At 45.0% G+C, this 23708-nt stretch overlaps 1 protein-coding gene across 2 annotated transcripts in view; it reads left to right on the forward strand.

Annotated features, from left to right (window-relative positions):
• The window catches only part of LOC114816415 (glioma pathogenesis-related protein 1-like), a 26894-nt gene continuing 3186 nt past the window's right edge, over positions 1 to 23708 (forward strand). Inside the window, exons 1-4 of one of the 2 annotated variants that reach the window (XM_029078564.2) lie at positions 1 to 714; positions 18511 to 18756; positions 19165 to 19277; positions 20067 to 20152. In XM_029078564.2, coding sequence (XP_028934397.1) covers positions 517 to 714; positions 18511 to 18756; positions 19165 to 19277; positions 20067 to 20152 — 643 coding nt within the window. In that variant the 5' untranslated portion in view covers positions 1 to 516. The remainder of the gene's footprint in view (positions 715 to 18510; positions 18757 to 19164; positions 19278 to 20066; positions 20153 to 23708) is intronic. The other variant, XM_029078565.2, reaches the window with a different exon arrangement.

Here is a 23708-nt window from a genome sequence, read left to right on the forward strand (position 1 = left end):
ATCCATAATTTATTTTAACGTCCGTAATCCTTTCCAGACTATAAATTCCTCTGGGGAAGGAACATGTCTATCATCTCTGTTGTATTGTACTCTCCCAAGTGCTTAGTAAAATGCTCTTCAAACAGTAAGCTCTCAATAAATACAATTGATTGATTGATTAATTGATTAATTAAACTACAGCAAGAAAGAATATGGGAAGATTCCCAAAGAATCCAAGAGATTCCTGTGCATCTCCCCAGGTGAAGTGAATGGCTCAATATGGCTCCAACCAAACGACACTTGCCCCAAGGGAATGAGTTCTTCTGAAGAACCAACAAAGAGTTAAACACAGCAGGCTTTAACCCGGAAATGTGAAAGAGAAAGTACAAGTTTTATCATTTCATAATCAAGTAGTTTGAGCCATTTCAATTTCACTTCTGTTGCTTCATCAACTGGGATATTGGAAAGCCTCTGAAGTTCAAATGGTACAAAGAAACCCACAGTAATATAAAATTCATCCTGGGAGCAGCTTCCTCTATGATCTTGGGCACCTGGTTGGCCATGGAGATGAGACTCGGTGTGATAGCATTCTCAGTTTTCTCCATCTGCGGTTACTCAGACAAAGAGGATTCCTTGCCTGACATAGAAAACGAAGACTTTATCAAAGATTGTGTTCAAATTCATAACAAGCTGAGATCAGAGGTAAATCCACCAGCCAGCAACATGCTCTATATGGTAAGGGATACTCAATGTTTATTCATTTTTCTCATATTAAGCAAAAATTCAGCATTCAGTGCTCTCCACGAGCTTTCTCTCTCATTTACCTTCTTTCTTCACCTGCTACTTCCCAGTCTGCTCTCCTCCCAAGCAAACCTTCGCTTCTCATTCTCACCTCTCCCACCATCACCCACCTTTTCCACTCTCTTTTCTCTGCCTAGAACTTCTTCCTCCTTTACACCTGCTGAACCACAGCTCTCCCCTTCTTCAAAGCCCTTCTGAAATCACTTTTTCTCCAGGAATTCTTCCCTGTCTGATTTCTCCTCTCCCCAACTTATTCCTCTCCACATCTATGCCCCCACACAATACCACTTAGACATTTCTGCATTACCTATTCACCCGCTTCATCCCCACCCCTCCTCTTCACAGCATTTATAAGCATACCTTTAAACTCTGTTGCTTCTCCCTGTCAGTGATTTATTTTAGTGTCTGTCTCCTTCAGGAGATTCCAAGCGCCTTGAAGGCAGGGATCATACCTGCTAGCTCTATTGTACTGTCCCAAATGCCTAGTATAGTGCTCTGCACACAGAAAGATCTCAATAAATACTACTAATTAGATGACTTATTTGCCATTACCTCCACGATTAATTTTCTTCTCCGCAGTTGTATTTTCCTAGTTGCCATCTTAGCAGTTTTGAACCCACAGCTGAGTACACTGTGACACTTTTGAAAATATATATGGATTATGTACTTCACTAAGTATTTATTCATCTTTATCCATTTTCCATTTGTCCATTTTCCATTCTCAATTTCCTCCAAACAAAATAATTTTGTATCTGTCCGCTCTGTTAGTTGGTAAGCTAACTGAGGGAGAGATAATGTCTTTTACCTCTATTATTCTCTCCCAAGTGCCTTGCATAAGATCTAGGAAGAGCAGGCACTCATTAAATCCTATTGATTGAAGGGAAAGGTCACATCATAAAGTAATTCCAAATGCAAATTGATAGATGTAAATGATTAATGAGAACAGGCGTCACTGCCCATCCAGCAGCCTGGGCATCTTTAAAGGCTAGAAGAGGAGGTGAATATCTTTTCAATCAATCAGTTAATCAATAGCATTTATGAAGCTCTTTCTGGGGACAGAAAACAGTACTAAGCACTTGGGAGAGTACATGATAGAGTCAGTAGACGTGATCTCCATGAACAAGAAGCTGTAAAGTCTAGTAGAGGAGACAGACATTAAAATACATTACAGCTATGAGAAATGGCAGAGTATAGGCATATATACATAAGGACTGAGGGGCTAGTGGTGGGATGAGCAACAAGCTGCTCAAAAGGTATCCACCAAGGTGCATAGGTGATGCAGAAGAGAGGGAGAAGAAATAAGGGTGGAGAAATAAACCCCTCCTTCCTCTTCTCCCACTCCCTTTTGTGTCACCCTGACTTGCTTCCTTTGTTCATCTGCCCCCTCGGGCCCAGCCCCATAGCCTTATTTACAGATCTGCAATTTATTTATTTACAATAATGTCTGGCTCACCTCCCTCTAGAATGTAAGCTTATTGTGGACATGGAATGTGTCTGTTTATTGTTGTATTGTACTCTCCCAACTGCTTAGTACTTTGCTCTGCACACAGTAAGCGCTCAATAAATATGACTGATTGAATGAACGAATGGGCCCACACAATTCCCCGGTTCCTCAGAGAAACTGGTGTTCCTGTAATACATCACTGTGGGCAGAGATTGTTATATTGTACTTTCCTAAGTGCTTAGTAAAGTGCTCTGCATACAGTAAGAGTTTAAAAATATGATTGAATGAATTAATTAATTAATATTAATTTATAATTCACAAAACAGTAAGGGGAAAAATTAAGAAAATTGGCAGGAAATCCTGAATCACACAAGCCCCTACCTAGATATTCAGGTCACCATCACTTTAGATAAAACTCTAGCAGAAAATCCAGCAACAGTTTATTAGTCTAACGGGATTTAAACCTGGATTACTCAGAACTTCTGTGTATTTCCCAGGAGTCAGGCAGAATCAGCACAGGCTCTTCCAAACTGGTTAGCCCACCACTTGTCCTGTGTGCTTCCTAGCATCTTTTTATCCCATGACACAGGCATCCCTTTGGCCATGGTTTGGAAGCCACAAAAGGTGTTCTCAAAAAATTGATAAATTTGCAGCTAGTAGCTCTTTCTTTATGATATTCATTAAACACTATGTGTCAAGCACTGGAGTAGATACAAGTTCATCAGGCCAGTTAGAATTCCTGTTCCACCTGGGGCTCACAGTCTAAGTAGGAGGGAGAACAGGAATTGAATCCTCATTTTGCAGTTGAGAAAACTGAGGCACAGAGAAGTAACTTGCCCAAGGTCACTCAGCAGGCAAGTAGCAGAGCTGGGATTAGAACTCAGGTCCTCTGACTAGCTGGTCTATACTCTTTCCCTTAGGCTACACTCCCATGCCATCCTTTGATATTACAGTCATTCTTCCCAAACCAGGCCCAGTGTTTTCTTTCAGAACCACCTTCAGTTTTGAAGGCTTCCCCGTAGGTAGGGAGTGTCCTGTAGAGAAATCCAATCGCTGATCTGGGAGGAAGAAGCAACTAGAGACTTTTGTTTGTTTTGAGGATTTATTTGATCCATTTGGACTGCTCTAATGGATTGCACACATTTTTTCCAAGTTACTTCATGCTTCAGGAGTTTGAGTGGTCTGAGCGCCATATTTGGATGTTATTTTCAAGGATACATTGGCTTTAATGTTAAAGTTTAAAATATATCAGGCATTTGACACCACAGTGAGAGAAAAGTGATAAAAAGCATCCTTTAAATCGTAGTCCCAGATGATATGTTTTTTGAGGTATTTGTTAATAATAATGACATTTATTAAGCGCTTACTATGTGCCAAGGACTGTTCTAAGCGCCTGGGGGAATACAAGGTAATCAAGTTGTCCCACATGGGGCTCACAGTCTTAATCCCCATTCTGCAGATGAGGTAGCTGAGGCACAGAGAAGTTAAATGACTTATCCAAGGTTACACAGCAGACAAGTGGTGGAGCAGGATTAGAACCCACGTCCTCTGACTCCTAAGATGGCGCTCTTGTCACTAGGCCATGCTGCTTCTCTAAATTATTGAGCACCTACTGTGTGCACAAGACTGTACTAAGTGCTCGGAAGAGTACAATTCATCCATATCTTGGTCAAATCTTCTTTTCTTCCCATTTATAAAAGTTATTGGAGCATAGCACCTCTGTTTAGAGTAAGCCTAGGGTCATTAAACACTCAATAATGCCTCTGGGCAAATGTGGAAGCTTTGCGTCTGGAAGCAACAACCTACCTTATGAGTTTAGATTCAGAAGATGTGAAAGACTGTAAGGCCCATGTGGATCAGGGATGGTGTCCAATCTGATTATCCTGTACCTGTCTCAGCATTTAGTGTGGTGTTTAAGTGCTTGACTAATACAGTTTAACATCATTATTCTTCTTAATAATAATAATGGTGATAATAATCATCTCAGTGCTAAAGAAAAATAAAGATTTACAGAAGAAGAATTTAGCACATATTACTGTAAACTCCCCTCTAGGAAGTCTTGTTTTACTTAATTTTGGGATGTCTTTTAGACTTTGAGTCCAACAACGGCTCAAAGGTCACTGCCCAAGGTTGTTGGGCAGGGACTGTCTCTATCTGTTGTTGAATTGTGCATGCCAAGTGCTTAGTACAGTGCTCTGCACATAGTAAGCACTTAATAAATACCACTGAATGAATGAACTCCATAGCCCATTAGTTTGTAATAATAATAATGTTGGTATTTGTTAAGCGCTTACTATGTGCCAAGCACTGTTCTAAGCGCTGGGGGAGATACAGGGTCATCACGTTGTCCCACGTGAGGCTCACAGTTAATCCCCATTTTACAGATGAGGTAACTGAGGCACCGAGAAGTTAAGTGACTTGCCCACAGTCACACAGCTGACAAGTGGCAGAGCCGGGATTCGAACTCCTGACCTCTGACTCCCAAGACTGTGCTCTTTCCACTGAGCCACGCTGCTTCTCTAAAGTGCCAAAGATGATTGCTGCACTTCCATGACTCAATTCTACTTTTGTCCTTGCCTTTTACTTTTATTTTTATAATTTTAATATAATTATATGTTATTTTTGTATGTTTTATCATTCATCTTTCCCTACCTGTCTGTGACCAATCCCTTCTCCCCCTTTTACTCTTATCTGAGGGCCTGGAACCATAGCTAACCCTCATACTTATATTACTTCCAAACAATTAGTACTGTTCTCCTTTACACTCAATAATACAATAACTCAATAATAGGCTTAATAAATAAGATTCTTCCTCCTCCTCCCTCTCTCCCTCCTCCACTTCCCCCTCCTCCTTCTTCCCCTCTCCTCCTCCTCTTCCTTCTCCTTTTACTCTTCCCCTTCCTCTCCCACTCCTCCCCCTCCCCCTCCTCCTTCCTCTTTCCTTCCCCACCTTCCATCCCTCCTCCCCTTCCTCTTACTCTCTCCCTAGTTCCTTATCAACTTTGGCAAACACTGTGGGGTGGTGGCTGGTTGGGATTAAAGATGAAATCTAGGGTCATAGAATGTAATCTCACTGCAGGCTCTCCTCAACAGTAGTTACAGCTGGGCCCTTGTCAGGTTTTTATGCCATTTTTGAGGATAGTACTCACTTCCATCATAAACATTTAGACAGGGAGTTTCCACAACAGGGAGGCACTTTTTTCAGTATGACACATTATTCAGGTGAAATCCTCCAAGATGATCTGTCAGGCTGTGTTTTTGAATGTCTCTGGGACAATCTGTCAATTTAAATGATAAGGTCACTGGATCCAGTGAGCAGGAGGAGGAGCCAGGGAAAAGAGTGGGATAGGGAAGGGGTGGGAAATTTCCATTTAAACTGGTGAAGTAGGAATCCAGGATGATGGCAGGATTCTCCCTGAAATTGAAGTGTGTGTGGGTGAACCTGGAGCTGATCCCCACAGTTTGTAGCCGGAACTCCCTGGTCTGTGGGGGGCCAGGGTGGCAGTGGGCATTCCTTTTATTTAAAAATGAATACAAAATGAATCCTTTGACACTGGTGAGCCTGGCTTCTGCCCCTTCCGGCCCTCCCACTCTGCATCCTCTGGGTTCCCCTCCATGGCTCTGCTCTGCAAGTAGCAGCAGTAGCTGTGGGCAAGCCCAGCTTGGTGAGGCCGTGGTTTACTCCTTTTAGCACATCCCACCCCGCCCCCTCTCAGCTTCTTCTCTGCCTCTTTTGTGATTCTTTGCCCCTAGGAACCAGGATGGCTGGGGGAGCAGAGAAGCAGCAACCTTGGCTCCAACCTCCTCCTCATCCCGCCTCCTCTCCCCATAGCAGTCCCGTGGGACTAGGTATGGGAATGGATACTGAATTGGATTCTTCAGACACTTTCTCTCCTTCTCTCCATCTCTAATAAAGTTTTAATGAGGATTTAGATCCTGCTGTCAGGAAGAGCCAGACTCCAAACCCCTCCCACTGCAGGGTCAATAGAGCTGGGGATAAGGAAGCAAAAAAATGCAGCTCATAACTGTGCGGTAAATTAATCCCCTCAACCATATAGTCTGTTTAGGTAAATCATTTCGCTTCTCTGTGCCTCAGTGACCTCATCTGTAAAATGGGGATTAAGACTGTGAGTCCCATGTAGGACAAGGACTGTGTCCAATCTGATTAGCATAGATCTACCCCAGCGTTTAGTACAGTGCCTGGAACAATTTAAATGCTCAACTAACATCATTTGAAAAATAATTAGGGGTGTCTTGGATGGTTGAATTCCAATCAGACGTAGTTTAGGTATCCCCCACCCCTGCCGTGTATTTGACAAGCACATGGATCAGCATGGCATAGTGGATAGAGTACGGGACTGAGAGTCAGAGGTCATGGGTTCTAATTCCGGCTTTGCCACTTGTCTACTGTGTGACCTTGGGCAAGTCACTTCACAACTCTGGGCCTCAGTTACCTCATCTGTTAAATGGGGATTGAGACTGTGAGCCCCACATGGGACAGGGACTGTGTCCAACCCGATTTGATTGTATCCATAACAGTGTTCAGAACGGTGCCTGGCACACAGTAAGCGCTCAATAAATACAATTAAATGAATGAATGAGTTTGTGCCACAAAACACCTCTTGAGGAAATCTAGGCACCAGGACAACTTCAGCCCTTTTTAGTCTTCCTTCCCTAGTATAATTCCGACCTTCTGACCTCAGCAACATTACTTCTCCTCCTCCCTTATCGCTTCCCAGGCCCATCCAGACCAATTTCCTCCTTAAATTCCCTGTTTTTCTCCTCTGGCCCTCTTGTTCCTGATGATATTGCCAACTACCTTTTTGCAAAATCAAAACCATCAAGCAGTACCTCCCTCCAATTTTCCCTTTACTTCCCATCTCTCTCCCATTCCCACATCTACTGTCTCATCTTTCTCTGCCAAATCTCAAGTTAACATTTTCTACCTGCTTTCAAAATTGAAAAGGCTCTACTTTTTCCTCTGATCCCATTTCTTCTCATCTTCTAAGGGGCCTGTGTCTGACCTAATTATCATGTATCGACATCAGCACTTAGAACAGCTCTTGATATTGCTTAAGAAATACCATATGTAAAGTAAATGTTTAACAAATACCATAATAATAATATTTTTAGTAATGTTGTCAAGGTATGGAACTGACAGAATTTGGGGATAGATTGAATATGTGGGTCGAATGAAAGAGATGATCTCGAGTTGAGTGGGAAAATATGAACTGAATGTTTTTGTAGAAAAATGATCCAGGCAACAGGATGAAGTGTGAACTGAAATGGGGAGAGCCCGAAGGAAGGGAGGTCAGTAAGGAGGTTGATGCAGTAATCCAAGTACTTGGATTAATGTGATAGCAGTTTGGATGGAGGGGAAAGGGAGGATTTTAGAGACATTGTTAAGCTTGAATGGACAGAATTCGGTGACACATTGAAAATGTGGGTTAAATGAGAGGTATGGGTTGAGGATAGCACCAAGTTTATGATATATTGAGAGAGGGAGGATGGTGGTGCTGCCTACAGTGACCTCCCCCGCTACTCTCCTACTGTGATCCAGCCCACACACTTCGTTCCTCTAATGCTAATCGTCTCACTGTATCTTGATTTCATCTATCTCTCCGCCGACCTCTCGCCCACATCCTGCCTGTGGTCTGGAATGCCCTCCCTCCTCATATCAGACAGGCAATTGCTCTCTGTCATTTCAAAGCCTTAATGAAAGCACATCTCTTTCAAGAAGCCTACCCTGACTAAACCCTCCTCTCCTCATCTCCCTCTCCCTTCGCACTGCCCTGACTTTCTCCTTTCATTCATCCTCTTCCCAGCCCCAGAGCACTTGTGTATGTATACTTAATTAATTAATTTATGTATATTAATGTCTGTCTCTCCTTCTAGACTGTGAGCTTGTTGTGAGCAGGGAATGTGTCTGTTTATTGTTATATTGTATTCTTCCAAGCATTTTGTACAGTGCTTTCTACATAATAAGAGCTCAATAAATACAACTGATTGAAAATAGGAGACCCAGAACTGAGCCCTGAGTGACCCCACAGTTAGTGGGGTGGGAGGCAGAGGAGGAACCCTCAAAAGAGACTGAGAATGAGCAGCCAGAGAGATAGGAGGAGAACCATGAGAAGATAGTGACAGTGAATCCAAGGTTAAAAAATGTTTACAGGAGAGGGCACAATTTCAAAAGCAGCTAGAATGGAATAGAAGCTGTTCAATTTGAGAAGAAGGAGATTAATGGTAACCTTTCCATGCATAGAAGGGTCTGGAAGTCAGATTGGAGTGGTCAAGGCAAGAAATGGAGGAGAGGAAGTGGAGCCGGGGTATGTAGACGACTCTCTCACGGAGTTTGGAGAAGAGATGAGGCGATAACTAGTAGGAGAGATGGGGTCATGAGAGGGTTCTTTTAGGAGAGGGGAGACATGAGCATGTTTGAAAGCTGTGGGGAGGATGCTACTGGAGAATAAAGAGTTAAGGATGGTGGTCAGAGAGGGAAAAAGGAACGGGACAAGCGTTTCCATTAGCTGCAGAGGGATGGGGTGGGAGGTGCAGGTGGAAGCGGTAGATTTTTAAGTGCAGGCTTTCTGACATTAGGCCATGCTGCTTCTCATGCTAGGCTTGAACTTTTCTTTTTTGCAACACTGCATTTTGCCCTGCCTCCAGGATTTCTCTCCATGGAAGTCCAAGGGACACCTTAAACTCAATATATATGTCACTGAACTTTTCATCTTCCTTAACAGATCTTCTCTCTCCCTTTGAACCCTCATATTCAGTCTGTTACCAAAATATAGTAATATTATTTATTAAACACTCACCGTATACTGACTGTAATAAGTGCTGGAAAAGAACACACTGGTGGGATTTAGACATGGAGCCCATCCCTCAAGGGGCTCACAGTGGCTTTTATATCCAACACAGCATGCACAGAGCTTGCCGGGGCCAGGCAGAGAATTTCTCAGCCATGTGGGAGGGGGCTGGTGGGAGGGCAAGGATGTATAGGGACCACGTTTGATTCATTTATTCATTCATTCAATCATATTTATTGAGTGCTTACTGTTTGCTGAGCAGTGTACTGAGCGCATGGGAAACTGTGAGCCTCATGTGGGACAACCTGATCACTTTGTATCCCCCCAGCGCTTAGAACAGTGCTTGGCACATAGTAAGCGCTTAACAAATACCACCATTTATTTTACAGTATAAAAATAGACACACAGCTGTGATGGAAGAGAGCCATTCCCTGTCAATTCTTCATCCACAGTATTTCCAGGATGTTTCTCCTCCTCTCCATCCAAAATGGCTACTATACTGGTCCGGACATTTGTCTGGATGATTTCATCAGCTTCCTCACAGATCTTCTTGCCTCCAGCCTCTCCCCACTCCATTCCATACATCAGTCTCCTGCCTGGATCAGTTCTCTAAAATACTATTCTTCACACTTTTCCCCACTTCTCAAAAATCTATAGTGAGTGCTCATTCCTCTCTTCATCAATCAGAGAATTTCGAACACTGGCTTTAAGGTACTCAGTCAGTTTTTTCCCTTTCATTTATCCATTCTATTTTCCGGCTTCACCCAAACTAACACATTTCTCGCAAGCTAACTTACTCACTGTATCTCATTCTCATCTCTCCTGCTTCTAACCTCTTGCTCAGGCCTCCTCAGGCCTGGAATTCTTTCCCTCTCCAAATCCACCAGATCACAGATCTCCCAATCTTCAAAGCACTTCTGAAATCACATATCTTTTGGGCGACCTCCCCCAATTTAAATCTAATTTTCTACATTTTACATCTCTCAAACTCTGCATCAATCCTTTGATGCCACCTGGGCACTAAAGTACTCACAATTTATAAGCATAGTTTGCATAGTTTTATGCTCTCTTATTATTTCCTCCTTCATTTTAGTGACTGTCTGCTTCAATGTATTGTAAACTATTTGAGGGCAGGGTTCATTCATTCATTCATTCATTCATTCAATAGTATTTATTGAGTGCTTACTATGTGCAGAGCACTGTACTAAGCGCTTGGAATGAACAAGTCGGCAACAGATAAAGACAGTCCCTGCCGTTTGACGGGCTTACAGTCTAATTGGGGGAGACGGACAGACAAGAACAATGGCGATAAATAGAATCAAGGGGAAGAACATCTCGTAAAAACAATGGCAACTAAATAGAATCAAGGCAATGTACAATTCATTAACAAAATAAATAGGGTAATGGAAATATATACAGTTGAGCAGACGAGTACAGTGCTGAGGGGAGGGGAAGGGAGAGGGGGAGGAGCAGAGGGAAAGGGGGAAAAGAGGGTTTAGCTGCGGAGAGATAAAGGGGGGGTGGCAGAGGGAGTAGAGGGAGAAGAGGAGCTCAGTCTGGGAAGGCCTCTTGGAGGAGGCGAGTTTTAAGTAGGGTTTTGAAGAGGGGAAGAGAATCAGTTTGGCGGAGGTGAGGAGGGAGGGCGTTCCAGGACCGCGGGAGGACGTGGCCCAGGGGTCGACGGTGGGATAGGCGAGACCGAGGGACGGTGAGGAGGTGGGCGGCAGAGGAGCGGAGCGTGCGGGGTGGGCGGTAGAAAGAAAGAAGGGAGGAGAGGTAGGAAGGAGCAAGGTGATGTAGAGCCTTGAAGCCTAGAGTGAGGAGTTTTTGTTTGGAGTGGAGGTTGATAGGCAATTACTGGAGTTGTTTAAGAAGGGGAGTGACATGCCCAGATCTTTTCTGCAGGAAGATGAGCCGGGCAGCGGAGTGAAGAATAGACTGGAGCGGGGCGAGAGAGGAGGAAGGGAGGTCAGAGAGAAGACTGACAGTAGTCTAGCCGGGATATAACGAGAGCTTGTAGCAGTAAGGTAGCCATTTGGGTGGAGAGGAAAGGGCGGATCTTGGCGATATTGTAAAGGTGAAACCGGCAGGTCTTGGTAACGGATAGGATGTGTGAGGTGAACGAGAGAGACGAGTCAAGGATGACACCGAGATTGCGGGCCTGAGAGACGGGAAGGATGGTCGTGCCATCCACGGTGATAGAGAAGTCTGGAAGAGGACCGGTTTTGGGAGGGAAGATGAGGAGTTCAGTCTTGCTCATGTTGAGTTTTAGGTGGCGGGCCGACATCCAGGTGGAGACGTCCCGGAGGCAGGAGGAGATGCGAGCCTGAAGGGAGGGGGAGAGGACGGGGCGGAGATGTAGATCTGTGTGTCATCTGCATAGAGATGGTAGTCAAAGCCGTGAGAGTGAACGAGTTCACCGAGGGAGTGAGTGTAAATGGAGAACAGAAGAGGGCCAAGAACTGACCCTTGAGGAACTCCAACAGTTAAAGGATGGGAGGGGGAGGAGGCTCCAGCGAAGGAGACCGAGAATGACCGGCCAGAGAGGTAAGAGGAGAACCAGGAGAGGACGGAGCCCGTGAAGCCAAGGTGAGATAACGTGTGGAGGAGGAGGGGATGGTCGACAGTGTCAAAGGCAGCAGAGAGGTCAAGGAGGATCAGAATGGAGTAGGAGCCATTGGATTTGGCAAGAAGGACGTCATGGGTTACCTTAGAGAGAGCAGTCTCGGTAGAGTGGAGGGGATGGAAGCCAGATTGGAGGGGGTCTAGGAGAGAATGGGAGTTAAGGAATTCTAAGCATCGATTGTAGATGACTCGTTCTAGGATTTTGGAAAGGAAGGGTAGTAGGGAGATAGGGCGATAACTGGAGGGGGAAGTGGGGTCAAGAGCGGGTTTTTTTAGGATGGGAGAGATGTGGGCATGTTTGAAGGCAGCGGGGAAGGAGCCATGGGATCATGAGAAGCAGCATGGTGGATAGACCATAGGCCTGGAAATCAGAAGGCTCTGGATTCTAATGCTGGCTCCACCATTTGTGGGCTGTGTGACAGATCATCTAACTCTTCTGTGACTCACTTACCTCATCTGTAAAATGAGGATTAAGACTGTGAGCCCCACGTGGGATAACCTTGTATCTTGTATCTACCCCAGCTTTTAGAACAGTGCTTGGTACATAGTAAGCGCTTAACAAATACCATTATTATTATTGTTATTATTATTATCATTAAGCCCTGGGATAAATACAGGACAATCAGATCCCACCCAGGGTTCATAGTTTAAGTAGATGAGGGAACTGAGATACAGAGAAGTGAAGTTACTTGCCCCAGGTCACACAGCAGAAAAGTGGCAGAGCAGGGATTAGAACCCAGGACCTCTGACTCCCAGGTCCAGGCTCTTTCCTCTAAGCCACACTGTTTCTCTATATTAATACTACAATACTAATCGTACTAAACCTGATCATGCAATACTCCATTATTACTATAGTACAGTTGTACAATAATAATACTAATAATATTGTATAATGCAAATTCTACTGTAATATACTAACTATATTGTATTCTCCCAAAGGCTTAGTACAGTGCTCTGCACAAGATAAAATCTTAAGTAATGTGATTGATTGATTGACTGATTGATGTGTACAGATATATAGATATACCCAGACACACAGGGATTTATTAGCCTCTTCTAAGTTAGTCAGTTTTGGGTGAGAGTTATGTGTGTTCAAAGCATGGGTCAGTCTTGTTGCAGGTTGGCAAGGGAGTTGCAGAAGAGGAAATGAAAAACTGCGTTTCCTAATAAGCAATGGGGTGGATTCACTGCGTTTTTGGAGTTTTTTAACGGTATTTTCTAAGTGTTTTCTAGGTGCCAGGCATTCTACAAAGCCCTGGGGTAGGTACAGGAGAGAAGAAGAAGAGCAGCATGGCATAGTGGTTAGAACACAGGCCTGGGAGTCAGAGGTTTATGGCTTCTAAAATGGGATTTGAGAGTGTGAGCCCCACATGGGACAGGAACCGTGTCCAACCTGATTTGCTGGTATCTATCCCAGCCAGTACAGTGACTGGCTTAACAAATGCCATAATTATTATACAAGCTAATCAAGTTGGATACAGTCCCTGACCTAAACTCCTCACTCTAGGCTTCAAGGCTCTCCATCACCTTGCCCCTTCCTACCTCTCCTCCCTTCTCTCTTTCTACCGCCCACCCCGCACGCTCCGCTCCTCTGCCGCCCACCTCCTCGCCGTCCCTCGGTCTCGCCTATCCCGCCGTCGACCCCTGGGTCACGTCCTCCCGCGGTCCTGGAACGCCCTCCCTCCTCACCTCCGCCAAACTGATTCTCTTTCCCTCTTCAAAACCTTACTTAAAAATCACCTCCTCCAAGAGGCGTTCCCAGACTGAGCTCCTCTTCCCCCTCTACTCCCTCTGCCATCCCCCCTTTACCTCTCCGCAGCTAAAGCCTCATTTTCCCCTTTTCCCTCTGCTCCTCCACCTCTCCCTTCCCATCCCCACAGCACTGTATTCGTCCGCTCAACTGTATATATTTTCGTTACCCTATTTATTTTGTTAATGAATTGTACATCGCCTTGATTCTATTTAGTTGCCATTGTTTTTACGAGATGTTCTTCCCCTTGACGCTGTTTAGTGCCATTGTTCTTGTCTGTCCGTCTCCCCCGATTAGACTGTAAGCCCGTCAAACGGCAGGGACTGTCTCTATCTGTTGCCGACTTGTTCATCCCAAGCGCTTAGTACAGTGCTCTGCACATAGTAAGTGCTCAATAAATACTATTGAATGAATACATAGGACTCACAGTCTTAGTCCCCATTTTACAGATGAGACAACTGAAACACAGAGAAGTTAAATGACTTGCCCAAGGTCACACAGCATACAAGTGGCAGAGCTAGGATTAGAACATAGGTCCTTCTGACTCCCAGGCCCATGCTCTATTCTCTAGTCCACATTGCTCCACCTTTCTGCACCACAGTAAGAGGTGGCTGTGGATGGAGGCCTCTCCCCCACCCCCCACCGAGTTTTATTGGTAGAAATGAAGGAAAAGCCCTCTGTCTTTCTCCCTGAGGAGGGGCTTAATCTGGCTTTGCAGAGCTGGCTCCACATGGATAGGAAGTCCCTATTCCCTAATTAAGCAGATGGGAGGATAGGCCAGGGAAATGGGGATTGATGGCTTATTCTGGAGTTTTCTGGTGTAGAACTTAGGTTGTGGCTTTAAATCTCTGCTTGAAAAACTCCTCACCATTGATTAAAATATTATTTGTTTATATAATTAAAGTTTTATAGTCCTTAAAAGTATTCAGGCAGAGTTCCCTTTTCTAATTCTGCCTGCAATTCACATCTCTTTTATTCCTTTGGAATACTTGGATTGATGAAGCGCTATTTATGCTTCTCATTCTTGGTTATTGGTTTTTTTTTTTTTAAATCAAGGTGGTAACTGCATATTGGGGTAAAGTCAAGTTGCAACAGGAGGAGAGGAGGTAAGAAATGGCAGCACTGTAGTCCAGCAGTCAGCAACTTGTTCCTTGAGACTCCCACCAGTGATGCCCTGCCCGGAGACAGTCAGCAGCTCTTCTCTGTGGGGGATGGAGGAAGGAAGTGGCAGCGGAAACCCAGGAAACTGACAGCTGTGGCTGATGTAATGCATCTCCCCAGATGCAATCAGCTACAGGTGCTGCCATCAGCCTCCCAGAGGTTGCACCACACCCTGGCCAAAGGTTGGACATTTGCTTGTCCCTCCAGCTCTCTCACTGAAGGCAGTGTATTGTGTTACAAAACTAACCAGCTAACAGCATGGAGGGCTCCAACACTCTCTTGTGAGGTGCTGGAGACCCGATAACACTTCGGGGAGACTGAATTCTCCCCATGATTTACCCAAGATGATTGACAGCTGCTGCCTGGGGATGGAATCCCGCATTCCCAGAGACCAGACCAGTATCAGAATCTGATTGAGGGCCCAGGGCAGAGGTGGTGAGAAAGCCTGGAGTATATACTGAAGCCGGGAGTCCAGGGGTGCACTCTGAATTGGGAAGGAGCTACCACGGGAAGAGCCAGAGGAGCTGCCAGAAGGGCCTGGGAGCTTTAGAAGGGGCTGACCTCTTTGGTAGGGGACGCAGAAGGGAGTGAGAAAAGAGGAAGGGGGAGCACTTAGGGAAGGCCTCCTGGAGGAGATGTGCCTTCAATAAGGCTTTGATGCGGGGAGAGTCTGCCAGATTTGAGGAGGGAGGGTGTTCTAGACCAGAGGCAGGCTGTGGATGAAGGGTTGGCAGTGAGATAGCTGATGCACAGTGAGAAGGTTAACATCTAAACTGTGAGCCCGTTGTGGGCAGAGATTGTCTCCATTTGTTGCTGAACTGTACTTCTCAAGCATTTAGTACTGTGCTCTGCACACAGTAAGCACTCAATAAATACAATTGAATGAATGAATGAATTAGAGGAGCAAAGTGTGCAGGTTGAGTTGTAGTAGGAGATTACAAGGTGAGTTAGGAGGGGACAAAGTGACTTAGTGTTTTAAAGCCAGTGGTGATGGGGTTTTTTTGATGTGCAAGTGAATGGGCAACAACTGGAGTTTTCGAAGGAGTGGGGTGACATATCCTGAACGTTGTTGCAGAAAAATGATCTGGGCAGCAGACTGGAGTATGGGCTGGAGTGGAAAGAGGCAGGAAGTTGGGAGGTCAGTAAGGAGGCTGATGCCGTAATCGAGGAAAGATAGGGTGAGTATTAAGGTGGGAGCAGTTTGGATGGAGAGGAAAGGGCAGATTTTAGTGATGTTGTGAAGCTGGGACCAACAGGACTTAGTGATAGATAGAATATGTGGGTTGAATGGGGAGAGGAGTCAAGGATAATGCCAAGGTTATGGGCTTGTGAGATAGAAAGGATGGTGGAGCTGTCTACAGTGATGGGAAAGTCATGGGGAGGACAAGGTTTTGGGTGGAAAGATGAGTTCTGTTTTGGAAGGTTAAGCATGAGGTGAGAGAAGGACATCCATGTAAAGATATCTTGAAGGCAAGAAGAAATGCAAGTCTGCAGAGAAGGAGAGACATCAGGGATGGAAATGTAGATCTGGGTATCATCTGCATAGAGGTGGTAGTTGAAGCTGTGGGAGCGGCTGAGTTCTCCAAGGGAGTGGGTGTAGATGGAGAAAAGAAGGGGACCCAGAACTGAACCTTGAGGGAACCCTACAGAGAGGGGGTGGGAGGCAAAGGAGGAGCTGCGAAGGAAACTGAGAATGAATGGAAAACCAGAGAGATAAAGAGGAAAACCAGGAGAGAACAGAATCAGTGAAGGCAAGCCTTCATTTCCCCTACTCCTCTTCCTTCTTTGTTGTCCTTGAGCTTGGATTTATTTTAATCTTTGTCTCTCCATCTAGATGGTAAGCTCCCTGTGACCAGGGAATGTGTCTATCAACTCTGTTATATTGTACTCTGCCAAGCGCTTAGTACACGTGATCAATAAATACTAACTAGGAGGGTCTCAAAGTTCAGTTCTGGGTCCTCTTCTATTCTTCATCTGCACCACTCCCTTGGAGAACTCATTCAGTCCTATGGCTTCAGTGACTATCTCTATGGGGATAACTCCCAAATCTAATCAGTCAATCAATCAATCATATTTACTAAACCCTTATGGTGTGCAGAGCACTGTATTAAGGACTTGGGGGAACACAATGTAACAGAGATAGTAGACCTGTTCCCTGCCCACAAGGAGCTTACAGTCCTTACAGGGGAAGCGAAACATTGAAATATATTAAATATACAAACATAGTGCTATGGGCTGAGGGTGGGGTCAATAGAGTATACAAATTCAAGTGCAATTGTGATGCAGAAGTGAGAGGGAGGAAGAGAAATGAGGACTTGGTGAAGGACTCTTGGAAGAGTTGTGATTTTAATAAGACTTTGAAGTTGGGGAGAGTGATCATCTGTTGGATATGAAGGGGGAGGGAGTTCCAGACCAGAGGCAGGGGCTGGCTGTGAAATAGACAAGATTGAGGTATGATGCATAGACTGGCGTTAGAGTGAAGTGAGCATGCTGAGTTGTAATAGGAAGTCAACATGGTTTGGCAGGATGGGGCAAGGGGATTAAAGCCAATGGTAAGGCGTTTCTGTTTGATGTGGAGGTAGATGGGCTCGCCAGCCCTTACGGCTCTCCGTCTTTGTAGTCTCCTGTTCTGCCATCACCTCAATCTTAACACGTCCAAAACAGAATTCCTTGTCTTCCCACCCAAATCTTCTCCTCCCCACAACCTTCCAACCACTGTAGACAAAACTCCCTTCATCCCTCTCTTAAAAGCCCGAAACCTTGGCATTTTCCTCATCTCCCTTATTCAACATGCATATTTAGTCCATCCCCAAATCCTACTGGTTCTAACTTCACAACATCTCTTGAATATCCTTCCTCTCCACCCAAACTATTACCATACCTTGAAGGTTCAAGAATTTATCGTATCCTGCCTCAACTGCAGCATCAACATCCTTTCTTATCTCCATACTCTCCCAGTTCCAATTCATACTTCCCTCTCCTGCCCAGATGATTTTTCTAAAAAAAGTTCAGGCCATGTCTCCCCCTCTTCAAATACCTCCAATGTTGGCCCATCTACCTCTGCAGAGACATTCATTCATTCAATTGTATTTATTGAGCGCTTACTGTGTGCAGAGCACTATGCTAAGCGCTTGAGAAGTACAATTCAACAACAAATAGAGACAATCCCTGCCCACGATGGGCTCACAGTTTAGAAGGGGTTGGAGCAGAAACTCCTTACCCTTGGCGTTAAAGGCACCCACTCTATCAGTTCTCTCCATCCTACCTTTTCTCACTCCTCTCTCAGTACGGTTCAGCCCACACACCTCACTCCCCTAACCCCTCAGTTTCTGAACCTCTGTCTCATTTCTCCCACCGTTAACCCCTTGCTCCCATCACGCATCTAGCTTGAAACACCCCACCTCTTTAAATCCACCAAACCACTACTCTTCTCAACTTCAAAGCCCTACTAAAGACGTATTTCCACCAGAAAGTCTTCCCTAACTTCTCATTTTCTCATCCCATTCTTCCACTCTTCTGCATTGCCCATGGCTTTAGGTCTGTCCCCTTGAGCATTTTGATACTCACTGGACCCCACAGAACTTATGTTCATATCCTTATACTTGGCTGCTTCCCTTACCCCTAATTCATTTTAGTGTCCGTCTCCTGAACAAGACTGTAAGTTTCATGAGACTAAGGTCAACCAACTCTATTGTACTCTACTCTCCCAAGCACTTAGAACAGTGCTCTGCACACAGTAAGCATTCAGTAAGTACCATTGTTGTATGGATTGTCAGTGGAGGGGGAGTTGAGGCAGAAGTTGTTCTAAGCCCTTTATGTTGCTTGTTTGGCTTCTGGTAACTACCTATGCAGAAACCGCTTAAAAATGAACCATTCCAATCCAGTTTCAGCTTGCCTGATCTTCTGAAGGCTCTACTCACGGCTGACTCTTTCCATTGCAGACCTGGGATCCAGATTTAGCTAAGACTGCCAGGGCCTGGGTTAAAACCTGCCAGTTTAAACATAACACTGATTTGAAAGAGGCAAAGAAGTTCCATCCTAGCTTCTCATCCGTGGGAGAAAATATCTGGACGGGATCTCTCAGACTCTTCTCTGTGAGCTCGGCCATCCAAAACTGGTACAATGAGGTCCATCATTACACCTATGAGACTCACTACTGCTCAGGCGTGTGCGGCCATTACACTCAGGTATGTTTGTTCACTCCACCGCTCTATGGATTAAAATGCTGCCAGCAATTACTCCTTGCTCAGGGAAGGCATATTTCCTCATCAGTTTTTGTAGAGCTGCCAGTAAACTGAAATGGTGTTATCTGAACTCTGGGTCAGACTTGCACCTTGTTCAATCCCATATCTTCCCTGGGGAAATACTAGAAAAGCTGCTGCCGGAATGAATGAGAAAGGCTTGTACTCCTTAGAGAAAGGAGGTGACACACAATAAATAAACGAAATGCCATTTGGTTTAATTGTAAGAGAGCAAATTCTATTTTCAAGTCAGTGCCAGAGTTTTGCATTTGCATAAACTGAGTTTTCATGACAACCCAACAATATTATGTTGAATATTGCATCAGGTTTATTAAATTAAAATTCCAATTTCAGGTTGTCTGGGCAACCAGTTATAAAGTTGGCTGTGCAGTTCAATTCTGCCCTCAAGTTTTTGGCCATAAAGGACTGACCAATGCAGCTCATTTCATTTGCAACTATGGACCCAGGTAGGTTAATTGGGCTTAACCTGATTTCATCCTCTGAGTGACTGGAAGAAACCCAAATCGCTCTGAAATACTGTAATGTTTTGTTGGAGGTTTCACGGACTTCGCATGTGGAGTCCCCCTCTTTTTATCTAGAGAAAAATTTACTCTGATCAAAAATCCCTTCGATGATTACAAACTGGGGAATCTGAGAACTGTTCCAGATGTACTCAGCCCAACCCTGAACAGCGTTTCCCAAGCAGTAGAAAAATACCAACGATGACGATAATGGTGATATCTGTTAAGAGCTTACTATGTGCCAAGGACTGGGGCAGATACAAAATAATTAGGTCAGACCTAGTCCATCCCATAGGGGGTTCACAGTGTAAGTGGGGGGGATATCAGGTATTTAATCTCTATTTTAAAGAAGAGGAAACTGAGGCACAGAGAAGTGAAGTGACTAGGTGACATCCTTTTTACTGTAGACATCATGCTTTAAATCCCAGACCAATATACAATCTGCATTTATAGCTGGAACGCCTCAATGTATACGTGACCTAATATGGTAATCAGCAATGGCAGGCCAACGATTTGGGTTTGTTTTTTGAACCTTAGACCTACTTTTGAAGAAACGTTCACTTCTCAGCACCCTGTTGCTTCTCTGTGTTGTTCTCACGGAGAACTAATCCTGGTGGCCTGTCTTCTCAACCCTAATGTTTCCTTTCCTCTTCTCCCCACACCCCCTTCAAGCCCCACTCCCTGCTCAATTCATGATCTCAAAGCCTCATTTAATAGACAATCTTTGCTTTGTAGTGGAAATTACCCGACACACCCATATAAATCAGGAGCAGCTTGCAGTGCCTGCAGTGAAAATGAAACATGTGTGAACAAGCTCTGCAGTAAGTGTAAATAAGTCAAAGATTGGCTTTCTTTGCAGTAAGACCTCAACATTGCAGCTCTTTTTCTAAGAAATGCACATTAGGCAGCAATCAAGACCTTCATTTCTAGAATGAGCTCATTTCAAGTCAGAGGTTGGCAGGGCCCAGGATTTACCTGAGTTGATTAAATGGTGACTTTTTGATTCAATAGGCAGGCTGAGCCCAGCCAAATGGAAATAACTTCATTCTGCTTTTCACTAGATCCTCAGAAGTTATTAATTTGGGAAATTCATATCCCCATCAACAATTATCCTGAGTTGCATTGGAATCACACATGGGTCACTGTGCTTCTTTTTTTTTATCCTAGAACCAAAGGAAATCAATTAGTGATATTTATTAAGAATCTACTGATTGCAAAGCACTCTACTTGGGAAAGGACAGCAGAATCAAAACACATTCCCTGCCCACGTGAAGTGCGAAGCAACTTGAGATTTCAATGTTAAGAGGGCATCTTCCACCCTCAGGAAGTTGAGTGGCTCTGATCCGTCAAGGAGTTGGAAATGGCACCTCACAAGATGGGACTCAAAAGCAGAGAACAAGAAATAATAATTGTGATAATAGTTATGTGTTTACCATGTGCCAAGCACTGTACTAAGTGCTGTGATAGATACATGATAATCAAGTCCCACATAGGGCTCTAAATCTAAGTGGGAGGGAGAACAGGTATTGAATCCCCATTTTGCAGATGAGGAAACTGAGACACGAAGAAACTTAAGTGACTTACCTAACTAAAGTTCCCACAGCAGACAGGTGGCGGAGCAGGAATTAGAACCAAAGCACTCTGACTTCCAGGCCCGTGCTTTTTCCTCTAGGCCACACTGATGCCTTATTTCTCCCGGAAACATTATCCAACCTTGGCTTCGCTGACACTGCTCTCCTGGTTCTACCCCTAACCGGCTGCTAATTCTCAGTCTCCTCCTCTGCATCCCACCCATCTACACACACTCCCTTAGAGAAGTGATTTGCTCCCATGGCTTCAGCTACCATCTCTGCATCGATGATTCCCCAAATCTACTTCTCCAACCCTGACCTCTTTTCTCTGCAGTCTCACATTTCCGGGATATGTCTAATCAATTGATATTTAGTAAGCCCTTACTGTGTGCAGAGCACTATACTAAGAGATTGGGAGAATAAAATAGAAGAGAGTAGGAAGGTATGTTCCCTACCCATAAGGATCTTACAATACAGAGGGGGAGGCTGACATTAAAAGAAAATACAAACATGAACATAAATGCTAAAGGGCTGAGAATGGACTGACTAAAGCATACAATCCACCTTTCTCCCCTCCCTTCTTTCTCCCACTAGCTCAAACTTCACCCCCTACCATGCCCTCCATACTGGGGACCCCATTCCACTCTCCCAGAACATCGTGCCACTCCCGGGCTCCTTACCAACTCTCCTTTCCCTTGGTGTGGAAATATATGCCCTCAATTCAGCCATGTCCACCAAACCAAATTCCTGCCCTGCCCCTTCATCATTCTCACATCAGCCCACAGCCCTGGATCTCCCTTCAGCTCTCTGCCTCTGCTTTCACGCTTATGTAGCTGAATTTGGCTGGCGGGAATCTAGGCAGTGGCCCGACTTCTGTCATAAATTCACTCCATCCTGCATTAATAATGATGGTATTTGTTAAGTGCTTACTATATGCCAGACACTGTTCTAAGCGCTGGGGTGGATGCAAGCAAATCAGGTTGGACGCTGTCCTGTCCCATGTGGGGTTCACAGTCTCAATCCCCATTTTACAGATGAGGCTTAGAGAAGTGAAGTGACTTGTCCAAGATCACACAGCAGACAAGTCAAGGAGCTGACATTAGAATCCATGACCTTCTGACTTTCAGGCCCGTGCTCTATCCTTGATGCCATGCTGCTTCAGTGCAATAACTCCTCTCTCTCTTCTGGACAACTGGACAACTCTTCTAGTCTTCCCCCATGGACTCCCACTAACATAACCCTTACCTTATCTGTAAAAACGAGTCCTTCCTTCATCTGTCAAAAACGAAAGCTGACGGGATGTCACTGAAGTTTACAAAACCATGAAATATGCGGGCAGTCCTCCCCAGAGCCCTCTGCCAGGGAAGAGGCACCAACCCCAGAAAGTCACAGACTTGGTTCCTGCCCTGTGTCTTTCAGTCCAGGAAAACTGCATCGAAAACTGGGCAGAGAGGGTGCTCCTTCCTCCTGCCCCTCATGGCTACTGGAAGAAGGGGAATCTCTGTCCATCCTGGACACTTCCAGGGACACAGAACCTTTTGAGTGGACAGAGCTGACCCTGGCTCCTGCCTGGCCCACAAGGCAGTGTGTTCTGGGACTGACTCGGGAACTTGTCAGGCCACACTAGTGCCAGTAGAAGTTGGGTGAGGGGATTTGGTCTGGCCAGCATTTACTATGTCTCTGGGAGTTCCACACTCTTAAGAAAGGGGAGGATGGAGAACAGGACGAGAGGGAAAAGAGGTGGTGGGAGGGAAAGGGGAGACAGCGAGTGGGGGATGAAGCCCAGTGCTCAACTCATCCTCAGCCCTGACGCTTCCCCTCCTGCTATCCAGCCCCTCCTATGGCTGTAATAGCCAAGTGCAGCGTCAGCTCGGGAACCGTCCTGGCCTCCAGAGACTTTTCCCAGTGCCTCAACAGTTTTTCCTACTTCCGGGATACCCTTGCTGCAGTTCCCTGATCTTCAGCCCAAAATTATTTTAGAATTCAAACCGGGAACTAGCCTCTGGAGATCACATTCTCTTTTTCTATTGGAAAGATCAAGACCTCTAGATTGTAAACTCATTGTGGGCCGGGAATGTGTCTGTTATACAGTTATACTATACTACCCCAAGCGCTTAGTAGAGTGGTGTGCATACAGTACGTGCTCAATAACTGACCAAGTGATTAAGGAAACTGAGGTAGCAATTCAGGCAAAACCAGATTTCAATAATTATGCAGTTTCTGTCTTGGTTTCGAACAGAAGAGGCGTGGCAATTAGAATTTTAACCATTCAGTATCTGGAACCTTAGTCAGGCTGCCTCATTTGATCACCACTGATTTAAGGCATCAAACTTCTGTGTTGAGATTTGCTCACTTTTAAACATAGCTTCTTCACTGTGAGGCGTAATTTGTGTTTTTTAGTGTTGTGCAGTTTCGGGTGGGTAATCTGTGTCAACAGCAATTGATCCCAGTGTCTCTAACTTCAGCTCAAAGGCTACAGGAAAAATAATGAGCTTTCAGCTGGTTCCACCCGACTGGAGGAGACGTTTTTCATTCATGCCTTCTTTTGGCCCTTAATTATACTGTTGAAGTTGTGTGATGAGTAAGGAACCGTGCCCAAAGTGGTTACTCAAATAGGTAACGAGGCTGCATTAGAAGAACGTAAAACATCCAAGGAGCAAAAATTGAGCCACGAAGGTTATGTGGAGTGTGACCATTAGTTATTTTGGGTTCTGATAATTACATTCTTACCAGCAACTGGGAGCTGCTGAGTCTCTGCCTACTAGAGGAGCAGGTGTTGGTCACTGAGTGCTCCAGATCAGCCGCT

This window comes from Ornithorhynchus anatinus, chromosome 14, assembly GCF_004115215.2.
Source record: "Ornithorhynchus anatinus isolate Pmale09 chromosome 14, mOrnAna1.pri.v4, whole genome shotgun sequence".
In the NCBI taxonomy this organism is placed as follows: Eukaryota; Metazoa; Chordata; class Mammalia; order Monotremata; family Ornithorhynchidae; genus Ornithorhynchus; species Ornithorhynchus anatinus.